The 13,250-nt window shown below is 47.4% G+C and overlaps 2 protein-coding genes across 2 annotated transcripts; one reads left to right on the forward strand and one right to left on the reverse strand.

Moving 5' to 3' along the window:
* Positions 1–513: 513 nt before the first annotated feature.
* cdk2ap2 (cyclin dependent kinase 2 associated protein 2) lies at positions 514–6,464 on the forward strand. The gene is made up of 5 exons (XM_083693336.1): positions 514–586; positions 1,315–1,473; positions 2,684–2,775; positions 3,568–3,688; positions 5,390–6,464. The coding sequence occupies exons 2-5, from the start codon at positions 1,419–1,421 to the stop codon at positions 5,455–5,457; spliced, it is 336 nt and encodes a 111-aa protein (XP_083549462.1). The 5' UTR covers positions 514–586; positions 1,315–1,418; the 3' UTR covers positions 5,458–6,464.
* Positions 6,465–8,005: 1,541 nt separating this feature from the next.
* On the reverse strand, positions 8,006–13,110 carry aip (aryl hydrocarbon receptor interacting protein). Its single transcript, XM_083692606.1, has 7 exons — positions 13,001–13,110; positions 11,664–11,846; positions 10,977–11,165; positions 10,392–10,568; positions 9,763–9,904; positions 9,152–9,390; positions 8,006–8,457 (listed from the first exon to the last, which is right to left on the reverse strand). The coding sequence occupies exons 1-7, from the start codon at positions 13,097–13,099 to the stop codon at positions 8,452–8,454; spliced, it is 1,035 nt and encodes a 344-aa protein (XP_083548732.1). The 5' UTR covers positions 13,100–13,110; the 3' UTR covers positions 8,006–8,451.
* Positions 13,111–13,250: the final 140 nt, after the last annotated feature.

Raw genomic sequence — 13,250 nt, forward strand, 5'->3', positions numbered from 1 at the left:
GAGTTAAGAGTTAGAACAGAGTCTAATAGAGTTACAATAATTTGTATCCTCTGTGACTGTAATCAACCAGTAATGTGGGTATTTGTACAGCCATGTAAATACAGTGTCGCTTTGCCCCAGTTCTGAGATAATGGGGTTAAATAAGGCCATGCGTCAGTCAAGTTTCCCTCAGATTTTTGTTTCTTAGGCGGGGTACAGAGGGGTACCATGCACTGCCTTGCTTCATACAGAAGGTTTTTCTGTGATTTGCCAGTGACTTTCAACCCTGGTTCTAAGGTACATGTTGAAGACAATTGTTTCTAGCTCATTTCGAACCAATTACTTTTATTTAGGTTTTTCAAATACCATGATTCAGTTCATCAACAAGCTCCTGATTGGTTGAATCAGGTGAGATTCTAGGCTATGCATATTTATTTTTCTCTCATTTACTCAAAGACACTTAGCCAATGGCAACATCGCAAATTATACACTAATGAATAAGTAAATATGACAGCGCGCACGCGCAGTGGTATTCGGTACTCAGCAGAAAGGAAGCTGTTTGACAGCTCTTCGTCCTGAAAAGGATCTTCTATCTATCCGTAGAAAGGTAACATTTATTCAACATGCGTGCCACCTACATGATGGTCTTTATTGTAATAAATGCAAAGATATCTTTCAAATTAATGTTCAGTCGTTGGTGTGGATGTTGCACGCTAATAACGGTTCAGCACCCCCGCCTTGTGTGTTTTTTGGTATAGAAAGCTGTCTGGCAAGTGTACTAGGGGTAGCTCGCTAGCTAGACAGTTAGCTCATTTGACACACACACACATATAGAAAAACATCACTGTGCTGTCATGACATTAGTTGATATGTTCGTTGATATAGTTGATTTCATTCATTACACCTCCCTTACCGTATTCACTGTCAGTTAAATTAATGAGCAAGAGGCACCCGACTTAATATGTGGATGTAGCTAAAGCTAGCTAGTAGCTAAAGCTTTCGATAAGCTGCTAATATGAGCAGGTCGTGACAGCCGTTGTTTACCGAGCTAGATACCTGAGCTAGATACCTGAGCTAGATACCTCACCTAAATGGTTATCTAGCGACGACACCAGACAGGTCCGTTCTAGTGGCTGTGTATGTTTAACGTCGTTGGCCAAATGACCCCGCTTCGGGACACAGACAGGTCATCATGATGAATGAATGCACGTATGTGCACCGATACAGGCTGAATCGGAATGTGGATGAATGAATGTCATGTGTAACTGGAAGCTACATAGACCAATGCCAACTGACTATTCTACCTTTGCTCTCCGGCCATTCTACGTGGTGTAGCTCTTAGGAGCTCAAACCCACCAGGAAAGCTGTATAAACACCGGGTAGACGGGACGGACTCCAGCGGGGCGACGTACGGGGAGCTCCGGACTGACATCGCCACGATGAGCTACAAACCGATCGCCCCCGCCCCGTCCGGCTCCACCCACACCCCACCAGGTATGAGCGGTACCCCCTGATATTCTGCCATAATTATTCATCTTCTTTATTCGTGCTTATGTATGCAAATGTCGGAATGTATGCAAATATCGTCCGTTTGTATGCAAATGTCGGAACGTGGTGAACTGAACCAGTGGATCTTCAACTTGCGTGGTATCAAAGAGAATGAAAACAAGAGATGGGGATTTTAGCATTTTGGGGTTGTTATAAAGATATAATGATATTAACTATTTGATTTTTAAATTATTAGAAGTACACGACAACAAACTAATGCAGAGGATTGATAGGCAGGCGACTATTTCTACACTGGAATCTTCAAAACGGGGAATTAGTTTAAGTTGAATTATGGACAGGTGACTGCTTCAGCTGTGTTTGGGTGTGTGATGTGAATACATTTTAGACCTCACTCACATGAGATCAGACGCTTAACCTTAGTCTGAGGTTTCCTTCTCTTCCTCAAAGAAAGGTCCAGCTGCCAAGGGTTGATTCATGGAAGTAGGAACATTCACTTATCTGATTATACACAGATCAGTGTTTAGCTACTAGGCTAGGGAGGAAGGAAGGAAGGAAGGAAGGATGCATGCATTCATGCATGCATGCATGCATTCATGCATTCATGCATTGCCATCTGGCTCACTAATATCTGCTGGAATTACCGGTGACCTTCGTGCTGTCCAGACACACACACACACACACACACAGTGTAACCATCATCTCTCGGTTCATAACAAGTGAACTACCACCCTGCCTGTTGCCATGCTAGCGTGTGTTAATCATTGGTAGGACGCATCAGTGCGGTTTCCTCTGTTAGGTGTGTGTGTGTGTGTGTGTGCGCGCGTGCGTGTGTGCACGAGACAACTATTGGTAGGGTGGCTTCAGTGCTGTTTCCTCATGTTCGCCTGTGTGTGTGTGTGTATGTATGTATGTATGTATGTGTGTGTGTGTGTGTGTGTGTGGGGGGGGGGGGGTAACTATTGGTAGTGTGAGTGTGAGAGAGACAACGATTGGTAGGGTGTTTCAGTGCTGTTTCCTCTTGTTCGCAGGTGTGTGTGTGTGTGGGGGGGGGGTAACTATTACGTGTAGGTGTGCGTGTGGGGGGGGGGGTAACTATTGGTTGTGTATACGTGTAGGTGTTTGTGTATGTACTATTGGTAGGGTGCTTCAGTGCAACTGATCTCTCTCTTTCTTTCTCTCTCTCTCTCTCTCTCAGGCTCCAGTGTGCCCTCCCCCTCCCTCCCCTCCTCCTCCAACTTCAGACCAGCCTTCAGTGACTTCGGCCCCCCCTCCATGGGCTTCGTACAGGTATGACTGACCCATAGAAATAGAATTAGTAGAACATACATAGAAATAGAGTAGAACAGACATGGTCTCTCATACCATAGAAATAGAACAGACATGGTCCCTCATACCATAGTGAAATAATGAGGAATATTAAATGATATTATGGTGGGAGTACATTTAGCAGCCAATTATTACCATTTTCAGTTTCGCATTGCTGAATGTTTGTTTGGTTGTCGAGAGACGTTCCACTTTACCAGCGGATTGTAATACATAATTGCCATGGTAATCATTGTTACTGCATGTAACACAGAGAGAAGCAACCAATTCAAAGGCGGCACCATAGCAACTCAGCATCATCTGACTGAACATTCCAATAAATAAAGCTGTGAAGTAAGACTTCCAAATGGTACAACAAAAGATGGCCGCCAGTACACCCACCATGGAATGTTAATTTGAATGGGCATGTCCATTCTACTCATTGTATTCCTATGAGTGGGATTCCCTCATCACACTCTGGGTTAAATGGTGTGATGATGATGATGATGATAATGATGATGATGTAATATAGTCCAAGATGATGCAATTTTTCTGGATAATGTAGAGGTCCAGGTGCACACATCATTGCAACATCTCTGTGTTGACCCTGCTGTGTACTCTACAAGAACTGTTGGTAATCTTTCATGGATGCAGTAAGCATTTCTACTTGCTTTTCTGACCCCTTTTTGTGTATCCCCCCCTCCCCCACACACACACACACACCCACAACCCCACACAAACACAACCACACACACACGTGTGTACACACATACACAGCCAGTGAAGGTGTCTCAGGGCTCCACCTATAGCGAGCTGCTGTCGGTCATCGAGGAGATGAGTCGTGAGATCCGGCCCACGTACGCAGGCAGCAAGAGCGCCATGGAGAGGCTAAAGAGAGGTACTGCAGCCTCACCTGTCTGTCTGTCTGGCCTGTGTCTGTCTGCCTGTCTGGCCTGTCTGTCTGTCTCTGCTTGCCTGTCTGCCAGCCTGTCTCTATCTGTCTGGCTGCCTGTCTGCCAGCCTGTCTGTCTGTCTGTCCAACCAAACACATCTCTCATCTGCATGTTCATGTTGACGCTCAACACTTCATTGCCATGCCAGCATGTTAGTTAGGAATTAATCAGGAGGGAATGTCTGGTTGCATCAAGTTAGCTGGGTGACAGTCATTTCCTGAAGGGCCTTGTTGTCTACCATGTGTGGAATCTCTAGCCAATTAGGGGAACTCTGAAGTGAAGTTGAAGGGAGGAAGAAACGCAGTAGACGCCACGGTCCTCAAGCACTGAGGTTTGACATACAACTACTGCTGCACCAGTCAGGAGTCGACAGAGTTCCAACACACAGACCAAACTGAGAATCTGTCATTCTCACCAGTGGAGGCTGGTGGAGGTAGAAATGGAATAAAGAATGGTATCAAACATTACCATTCTTTACGTGTGTTTGGTACCATTCCTTATTCCAGTCATTACAATGAGCCCGTCCTCCGATTTCTACCTCTACCAGCCTCTACTGCTCCTCACCCATTGACCAAAATGCAGACAAGAAAAGATGATTACAGATTTTTTTGAATTAAATCTCAACCTTCTCTAAAATGTGCACATCCAATTTATCAGGTGCAGGACAGAAGAACGTATAATAACCAAAAGGATTTCACAGTGACAACGAGACATGATAATCACCACTTCTGGAGCTCCTAGCTGGATAGCATCCTCCTCTATGCAGTCCTATGGACAGATAGAGTCTGAGACTTTGTCATGTATTGATAATAAGAATAAGAATGACCCTGCCATGCCAATAACATCGTTCTTTCACTGACTCTGATGGTTCGTCGGGTGGTTCTCTCCTGTGACGGGCAGCAAGCTTGCCAAATTTGTCTTGCAAAGTAATTGAACAGCAAGTAATAGCGAATTTAATTAGCATCAGTTAGCGAGCTAACTTTGACCAAATCCTGAGTTGGAGCTTAAGTTAACTCCCTTGGCTCGCTTCGTAGTAGTATCCCCCTAGTTCTCCCCTGGTAGTTGAAAAGTAACACAAGTGAGTGAAAGGATTTTTTATCACAAACTGTGTCTTGGCGGGGTCATTTTTACTTTGATACATGACAAAGTCTCTGACTCTCGGTCCATAAGACTGTATAGAGGGGGATGCTAACTAACTACCCCATAGCCTTGCTCACCAGTCAGTTGCTTGGTGGACGGTAGTATTCCTGGTGGGAGATGGTCAGGGTTAGTCAGTCGTCCGGTTGATACGAGAGGTTAATCCCAGGGAGGACATTGTGCCGACCCGATGCCTTACTATAGACTTCTCAACTGATCTGATGAGGAAGGTAGTCCCATAGAGAATGTATGGCTGCAATTATTACCGCTTGTATCAAACACTCCTAAGCATGCTCTCCCACACGGCGGCCATCTTGCTCTGACCTCACTCACATGACTGGTCAGCAGGTGTTGAACCTGGACCAATTAAATTGACACAGAAACACTCTTGTCCTCCAGTTTTTAGCTGTGAATCTCTTTGGGGGGGGGCCAGAAACAACGTGTTTTTATGGAGGTGTTAACACGTTCTCTCTGTTTTCCTCTGTCGTTCTTCTCTCCCTCTTCTGCAGGTATCATCCATGCCAGGGCCCTGGTCAGGGAATGTTTGGCTGAGACTGAGAGAAGCGCTCGCACATAACCCCTCCTGGATCCTGTCATCCCTCTTTCCCTGTCCCTTCATTCTTCACCCCTCTTTCCGATCTCTCCTACACCCCTCCTCTCTTCCTTCATCCCTCTCTCTCTCTCTCTCTCTCTCTCTCTCTCTCTCTCTCTCTCTCTCTCTCTCTCTCTCTCTCTCTCTCTCTCTCTCTCTCTCTCTCTCTCTTTCTCCCCCTCTCCCTGTGTATAGGTGTCACAGCCTCCCGTCTCCTATCCTCACCCAGAGCACCCCCCCCCCCCCCCCCCCCACACACACACACACACACACACGCACACACACACCACTACTGTTCCTCCCCCTCACTTCTATACAGTCCCTCATATGGGGGGATGGGGGGGGGTCTATTCAAAATGCATCCATCCCAAAAGTGAACAGAGTGTTCACTCTGAAAGTGTTGAGAAAATGTTTGCTAAGCATCTGAAAAACTCAGCATTTGCTTATGTGTGACTAGAGTGAAACACTCTAGGAGCCAATCAGGTGGCTGTTATGGTGCGATGGGGTGTGTTTGTAAGCCAATCAGAATGGGAGAGAACTTGCAGGGGGGGGGGGGGGGGGGGGGTTTCTGGTAATGAATGCTAATGATGTCATAGTTGTCAATAAACTGTCTTTTGAGGTTGGTACTCAGAATCTCAGCTGCTATTCTGACACCCTCAGTTACCAAAGGACCAGCTCGCCCTCGCTCACTCTGCAGGGCACTCCAGAAACACATCAAGCATCTTGAATACACCCCTGCTTCTCTCCCTCGCCCAACACTCAACCCCCCCACCCCACTCAGCCCACTCTCCCGCTCCCCCCCTCCCCCCACACTCATTCTGCTTTCAAATTTCAAATAGCTCAGTCTCTTTGTCGCCACCTAGTTAATTGAACTAATACCTCTCCCCGACACACACACACACCTCATGTTAGTATGGCAATTTTGTAAACCCACTTTTTGCAGTTCTGTACTTAAATCTGAATAAAATGATGATAGAAAAAAAGTTTTTGAATGGAAAAAAAAACTAACTACGGTGTCATTTGTGTGTGTCTAAAATCTGTGTGAGTGAGTGAGTAATCTGTGTGAGTAAGAACAACACACAACACATAACAAGTTACACTTCTTTATTTGCCTTCTCCGTCAGAACAACTCAACAGCTAGAGACGGCCAGAAGAGTACAGGAGCGGCCGGGCGTTGACGTGTCACAGAAGGCGTCCATAACAAGCCCCACTCCATAGGCCTGACTGACACCGGAGTAGATGCTTACACTCAAATAGGCTTTACATTACAGAGCCGAGCCAAGCTGTGGCTTTTGGGTTCTGGGCTAAACTGCTTATGCATCAACACAAAAGGGACAATATCCGGGCCAGCAAGGTGTGGTTCGGGTCGGCTCTGTCGTGTGTGAAGCCTCTTACGTTATTGAGACACAGGGACTTCACATCAGGGGGATAGAGGGGTAGAATGCTGATTTGACCAGCAGTGTGTGTCTGTCAGTCACTCGGTGTGCAAGCCAGGGGAGGCTGGTGGAGATGGACATCGGAGGATGAGATACCATTCCTCATTCCGTTCCATGCATTACAATGAGACCGTCCCCCCCGATCTCCACCTCCACCAGCCTCCCCTGGTGCAAACCTACAGAAATGGGTCCTGTGTAAAAAGAGGCTCTTCTCGTCCTTGTCACCTGGGTCTAGTGAGCCCCTGACTACATTTCATTCCCTAGACCCTTGCTCCCTTGGGTGTTCACAGATCTGAAGGGACTGTGATACGTGAAAGCAACATGGCGACTGCTCCAGCAGGCTTCACGGTATTGCTTTCACCTATCCAGTCCTGTCATATCCACACCAGGGGAGGCTGGTGGAGGTAGAAACCGGAGGACGGGTTGTTATGCATGGAAGTGTACCATTCCTCATTCCGTTCCATGCATTACAATGAGCCCCGTCCTCTGATTTCTACCTCCACCAGCCTCCATATGATGGCATGCATTAGAGACTAGGCACTAGGGGCAGAAATGGGACTGGGCCAAGTTATGGCCACTATCCCCACTACAAGTCATCCAACAAATGTCAACAAACCAACTCCTTACTGCTTTACACAGAGAGCAGCCCTCCACTGGACAACAGGGCTGGTGGAGAAGGTGAGACGGAGGGGCAGGGAGGTGTTGCAGGGCAAAACAGTTCATACATCATACGCATCGGAACATAACAGATTAAGAGATCAAATATAATGGCAATAAACACAGTTTTAGAAATGAAATGTAATACAGTCATAATAACAACAGTAATAATGATAATATAGATCATACACACAGGGAGTAATAATATAACAGATATAGATATAGAGCACATAGAAAGTAGTACATGAACAAGGGGTGTGGTTGTGTGCGTCAGGGGAGGCTGGCGGAGGCAGACATCGGAGGACGGGCTCATTGTGATGCATGGAACGGATTAAGGAATGGTATCAAACACGCAACTGATACCATTAATTATTCCGTTCCATGCATTAAAATGAGCCTGTCCTCCGATGTCTACCCCCACCAGCCTCCCCTGGTGTGTGTGGGGTAAGTGATGGGTATTACACTGGTGTCCATACATACATATATAATAACGTATCATATTGGATGATTGTCTCTGAGAAGAATTGGCTCATCAGTCCGGCTGCCAGGGGTGAGGGGTTGAAGCTCATTCCTGTGCTTGTGCAGTGTGTGTGTGTGTGTGTGTGTGTATGTGTGTTTGAAAGAGTGTGTAAAGTCATTCTAAGACAGTGAATTGAAAAGGTGATTGTGTTATGAAAATAATGTGATTTTTTGCTGAGGTATCAGTGGTGTGTGTATGTGTATGTGTGTGTGTGTGTGTGTGTGTGTGTGTGAGAGAGGCGTTTCAGGGAAAGTGGGTATGGCTTTGGTGTGTGGATGTAACTACACGTGTGTCAGCAATGTGTCCACAACTGCTTTTCTTCTCTTCTCTTCTCTTGTTTTTCATAGAAAGTCACGTCATCTTGTTTTAACCCTGAAAGGATGAAAACATATGACATTTTTAATAACAGACATTTTCCAAGTTAGACTGCATCTCTTCACATGTACGGACCGACAGTGGTGGCTGTGGCAGGGGCAGTAGTAACAGGGGCCTGGTGGGGCAGCAGTAACAGGGGCCTGGGGGGGCAGCAGTAACAGGGGCCTGGGGGGGCAGCAGTAACAGGGGCCTGGGGGGGCAGTAGTAACAGGGGCCTGGGGGGGCAGTAGTAACAGGGGCCTGGGGGGGCAGCAGTAACAGGGGCCTGGGGGGGCAGCAGTAACAGGGGCCTGGGGGGGCAACAGTAACAGGGGCATGGAGGTGCAGCAGTAACAGGGGCCTGGGGGGGCAGTAGTAACAGTGTCCTGGTGGGGCAGCAGTAACAGGGGCCTGGTGGGGCAGCAGTAACAGGGGCCTGGTGGTGTAGCAGTAACAGGGGCCTAGGGGGGCAGCAGTAACGGGCCTGGTGGGGCAGCAGTAACAGGGGCCTGGTGGGGCAGCAGTAACAGGGGCCTGGTGGGGCAGCAGTAACAGGGGCCTGGAGGTGCAGCAGTAACAGGGGCCTGGGGGGGCAGTAGTAACAGTGTCCTGGTGGGGCAGCAGTAACAGGGGCCTGGTGGGGCAATAGTAACAGTGTCCTGGTGGGGCAGCAGTAACAGGGGCCTGGTGGGGCAGCAGTAACAGGACTAACCGTGGTGGCTGTGGCGGGGGCCTGGGGGGCAGCGTTGCTGCTGAAAAGACTCTTGTAGCGGCCCTTCTCCTCCTTCTCCTTGGTTCTGATCCGGTCCTCCAGGGACCTCAGCTCCTTGGCCACCGACGGGCCCAGAGACGGGTCCAGCTGCATCGCCTTGGCGAAGTCCGCCCTGGCCTCGGCCTCGTTCCACACCGCCGCGTGGGCCTTGGCTCGCTTGAAGTAGGCCTTCACGTTGTCTGGAGGGGGGGGGCAAGAGGGGAGGAAGGAGAGAGAGAGAGAGAGACAGACGGAGATGGAAGGAAAACAAATGTTTACTGAATATGACTGTGCTATTATAACTTGCCCCTTCACTCTTGCACAATGCATTGTTTTCAGTTCTTTCACCTTCAACCTTCAATTTGTAAAATAGAAAATATGCCTGTTGTTATGCTGTTGATCAATGACTTGATCACATGACATGTTTTCCTTGCATGGCTATTGCCTTGTCAAATCAAAATGTGTGTGTGTGTGTGTGTGTGTGTGTGTGTACAGATGAAACAATCCCTATCTAAGCTGTGTATATTTGAAGATCAGTGGTCCCTCTCTCTAAGCTCTGTCTCCAGCTTCACCTTCGTATTTGAAGAGCAGGGAGGTGCAGTGGTCCAGGACCTCATAGTACTGTCCCTGCATCAGCTGACACTGGCAGTAGTTCAACAGCAGCGGCGTGATCATGTGATCCAGCTTGATCCAGCACTCGTCACCCGGCCGCTCCTGATTGGACCACAGGAAGAAAGGGGGGCGGGGTTACAACACTAGAACCACTCAGATGAGTTAACATGTTGTCGTTTAAAGAGAGAGGGTGGTGTTGGTGTTGGTGGTGGTGGTGGTAGTAGTGGTAGTGGTGGTGGTGTCGATCAAAGAGAGAGGAGAGAGAGGTGGTGGTGGTGGTGGTGGGTGAAAAACTAACACAAACAAAAACAAAAACACGCACAGTGCGCCAGCTCGGCCCTCACTACATCCAGTACAGGTCTATACTCAAAACCCATCTTTTTAAACTGGCTTTTAATCTTTTTTACTGTTCTTTTTACTGACTGTGCTTTTGTTTTACTTTTTAATGCATCTATCTATTCTTGTTCTCGCCGTGGAATGTAGTGTCTTTGAGTAGTGAGAAAAGCGCTATATATATATATTATCATTATTATTACATATAGTGGATACAGGTATAGATATAGATATATAGATCTGTATTGCTTGTTACCTTCATCTGGAGGTTCTTGAGGCAGGCGATGCCGTTGTGGTACTTTTCGGCCGCCTCCTTCACCTCCCCTCTCTTGAAGAGGGCGTTCCCCTCCTTGTGGATCTGGGGCACCGCCTCCAGCTTCTCCTCGTCTGTCATCGCCCAGATGTCCAGTCTGAACGAGCCTGGGACCAGCACCTGGAGGAGAGAGACACGCACGGGTAGAATGAATAGATCTAACCCCTACCAGGGAGGAGAGAGAGACAGAGTTGGAATGAATAGATCTAACCCCTACCATGGAGGAGAGAGAGAGACAGAGAGAGTTAGAATGAATAGATCTAACCCCTACCATGGAGGAGAGAGAGAGACAGAGAGAGTTAGAATGAATAGATCTAACCCCTACCAGGGAGGAGAGAGAGAAACAGAGAGAGGTAGAATTAATAGATCTAACCCCTAGAATGGGAGAGAGAGAGTTAGAATGAATAGATCTAACCCCTACTACAAAGGAGAAAGAGAGACTCCCCCCCACCCCCTCCCTACTCCCCCCCACTTCCTTCCCACCTCCTTCCCTACTCCCCCCCCACCTCCCTCCCTATTCCCCCCTACCTGCAGCATCTCCAGGGTGAAGACCAGGGGCTGTGGGCTGGCCTGCAAGGTGTCCAGGTCCGGGTGGCCCAGGGAGTGGTGGGAGTGGATCTGGGCAATGCCGCAGCAATGTCTTTGGCCCTCCAGGGGGTCTTTACCCGCACTGATGTTCCTCAGGGACTGGGACACCAGAGGGTACAGGGATGTGTGCTGGGGAGGGGGGGAGAAGAGATGAGGGAGGGAGGGGGGGGGGGAGGGGGGAGGGAGAGAGAAAGAAGGGAGGAGGAGAGAGGGAGGGAGGGGAGAGAGAGAGAAAGAGTGTTTTTAAGGTGTCGTTTTGTAAACATATTTCTATTGTAAACAGGGCACACCTGCAAAAGAGACCTTGGTCTACGTGTGTCTCCCTTGGTAAATACACATTAAATTCAAATAAAAACATCATTCAACATTCACTGTTGGTTTATTATACTGGATAGGATTTGGTGGTGAAGTCAAGTGTGCTGATAAATTCTAATGGCTATGTAAACATTAAACAATGAACAACAAATACCCTGTCAAATAAACCATATACCTATAAACCATAAATTCCTCAATGACCCCGGAACCCTGTGTGTGCATGTGTGCGTGTCTGTGTGCGTAGAAGAGAAAAAAAGTGTTAATTTCTCGTTTTTTGTAAGGTTTCAAATCATGCAAGTCTGGTCCACTTACCTTGGCGTCGCAGGTGAACTCAGCGATCTCCCCCTCCCTCATGGTGGTGACCACCGTCTCCCACACGGCCAGCTTGAACTTCTTGCCCAGGATGAGCTCCATAGGCTTGCTGCGGCCCCCCATGGTCCTGGAGTCATCCAGCACCGTGCCGTCACACAGGCTGGAGCGGTAGTGGAACACCACCTGATCACACACACACACACACACACACACACACACACACACACACACACACACACACACACACACACACACACACACACACACACACACACACACACACACACACACAGGTTAAAGATGGTGTTATGCTGGGTGTGTGAGGGTCAGGGTATGTGTGTTTGTATGAGAATGTGTGTGTGAGAGAGTCTGTGTGTGAGAGAGTGAGAATGTGTGTGTGTGTGGTGTGTGAGAGAGAGAGAGAGAGAGAGAGAGAGAGAGTGTGTGTGTGTGTGTGTGTGCGTACGAGGGTGTGAGAGTGAGTGTCATCATCCAGCACCATCACACAGGCTAGAGCGTTAGTGGAAGTATGAAAGCCTGTGTGTGAGAGAGTGTGTGAGAGAGTGTGTGTCCTGTTGCATTCAACTGGCTGTGCTTTGTTACAATCGAATGGCTTACAGATTAGTTTTCATGTTAAGACAGTAGGCCTGTTTACACTTTCATCTATCAGAATAAGCCTTGATAGCATGGTTATTAATGCTCGTCATCAGCCAAAGAAAAACCTCGTTTTCAAACAACAGATTGATTCAGTAATTTTATCAGCGCTTGAAACGTCTGCGGAAAGGGGTGAGTCGATTCCGGAGGAAGCTACAAGTTAATCGTAAATTCATGCCGATTTAATAGCAATAACGTCAATCATGCGTACTGTCCAATTATAACGCCAGAAAAATATAAATATATACATCTATTTCAACCAATGCAAGAAGGTGGTAGGTTGGGCCAGTCCTAAAGTGTTAACGGACATATACATCAACCAATAGGAGAGAGGAAAAAGCCGTTCAACCAATCATTAGGAATAAAAACATGGCCATCCTGTAAAAGCACCGCCTACTTTGGACAACCATCAAATGTTAAAGAAAAAAATCCTAACTTAACTTAAATAAAGCTATATTGGTTGACGACCACTATTCAAAACAACGCAGTAAGTATTTTTAATTTAAGACAGTGAATGCAAGTATAAACACACTGTATAAACATGATAAATCTTGGAAATTAAACGAAAATGACAGCTAACCTAACGTTAGCCAATGCTAACTGCGATGGCTAAATTCATAAAAAAATATAATCTGAGATGTGAATCCAAAGCAGCCATACAATACTATTAACAACGAATTTACCTTGGTGCCATCAGGAAACGTTGATACCTCTCCTTTACCAGGACTAATGACTTTCTTTAGAATCCCTTCTTCGAGGAGCTTGGTAGCCTGTTCCTCCATCCTTGCTCCCAGTGTCTGAAGAGCCAGGAGATGTGTCGACCGACCTTCGGGAAAGTCCGAGTAGAATCGGAGACGCGGCTCCCCGCCCCCCTCCATTTTCCTTGCTTTAATATTTCGATTTGATTCCATAACAATGATATTGAATACTCCA

The sequence above is a fragment of the Argentina silus genome, assembly GCF_951799395.1.
Source record: "Argentina silus genome assembly, chromosome: 21".
In the NCBI taxonomy this organism is placed as follows: Eukaryota; Metazoa; Chordata; class Actinopteri; order Argentiniformes; family Argentinidae; genus Argentina; species Argentina silus.

Bases quoted from the DNA above. Each gene is read 5' to 3' on its own strand.
- cdk2ap2 (XM_083693336.1), top strand. From the start codon at position 1,419: ATGAGCTACAAACCGATCGCCCCCGCCCCGTCCGGCTCCACCCACACC. The intron at 1,474-2,683 runs GTATGAGCGGTA...TCTCTCTCTCAG, and splicing joins CTCCACCCACACCCCACCAG to GCTCCAGTGTGCCCTCCCCC. The intron at 3,689-5,389 runs GTACTGCAGCCT...CCTCTTCTGCAG, and splicing joins CATGGAGAGGCTAAAGAGAG to GTATCATCCATGCCAGGGCC.
- aip (XM_083692606.1), bottom strand. From the start codon at position 13,099: ATGGAGGAACAGGCTACCAAGCTCCTCGAAGAAGGGATTCTAAAGAAA. The intron at 11,847-13,000 runs GTAAATTCGTTG...GTGTGTGATCAG, and splicing joins CGTTTCCTGATGGCACCAAG to GTGGTGTTCCACTACCGCTC. The intron at 11,166-11,663 runs GTAAGTGGACCA...CCCCCTCCCCAG, and splicing joins AGTTCACCTGCGACGCCAAG to CACACATCCCTGTACCCTCT.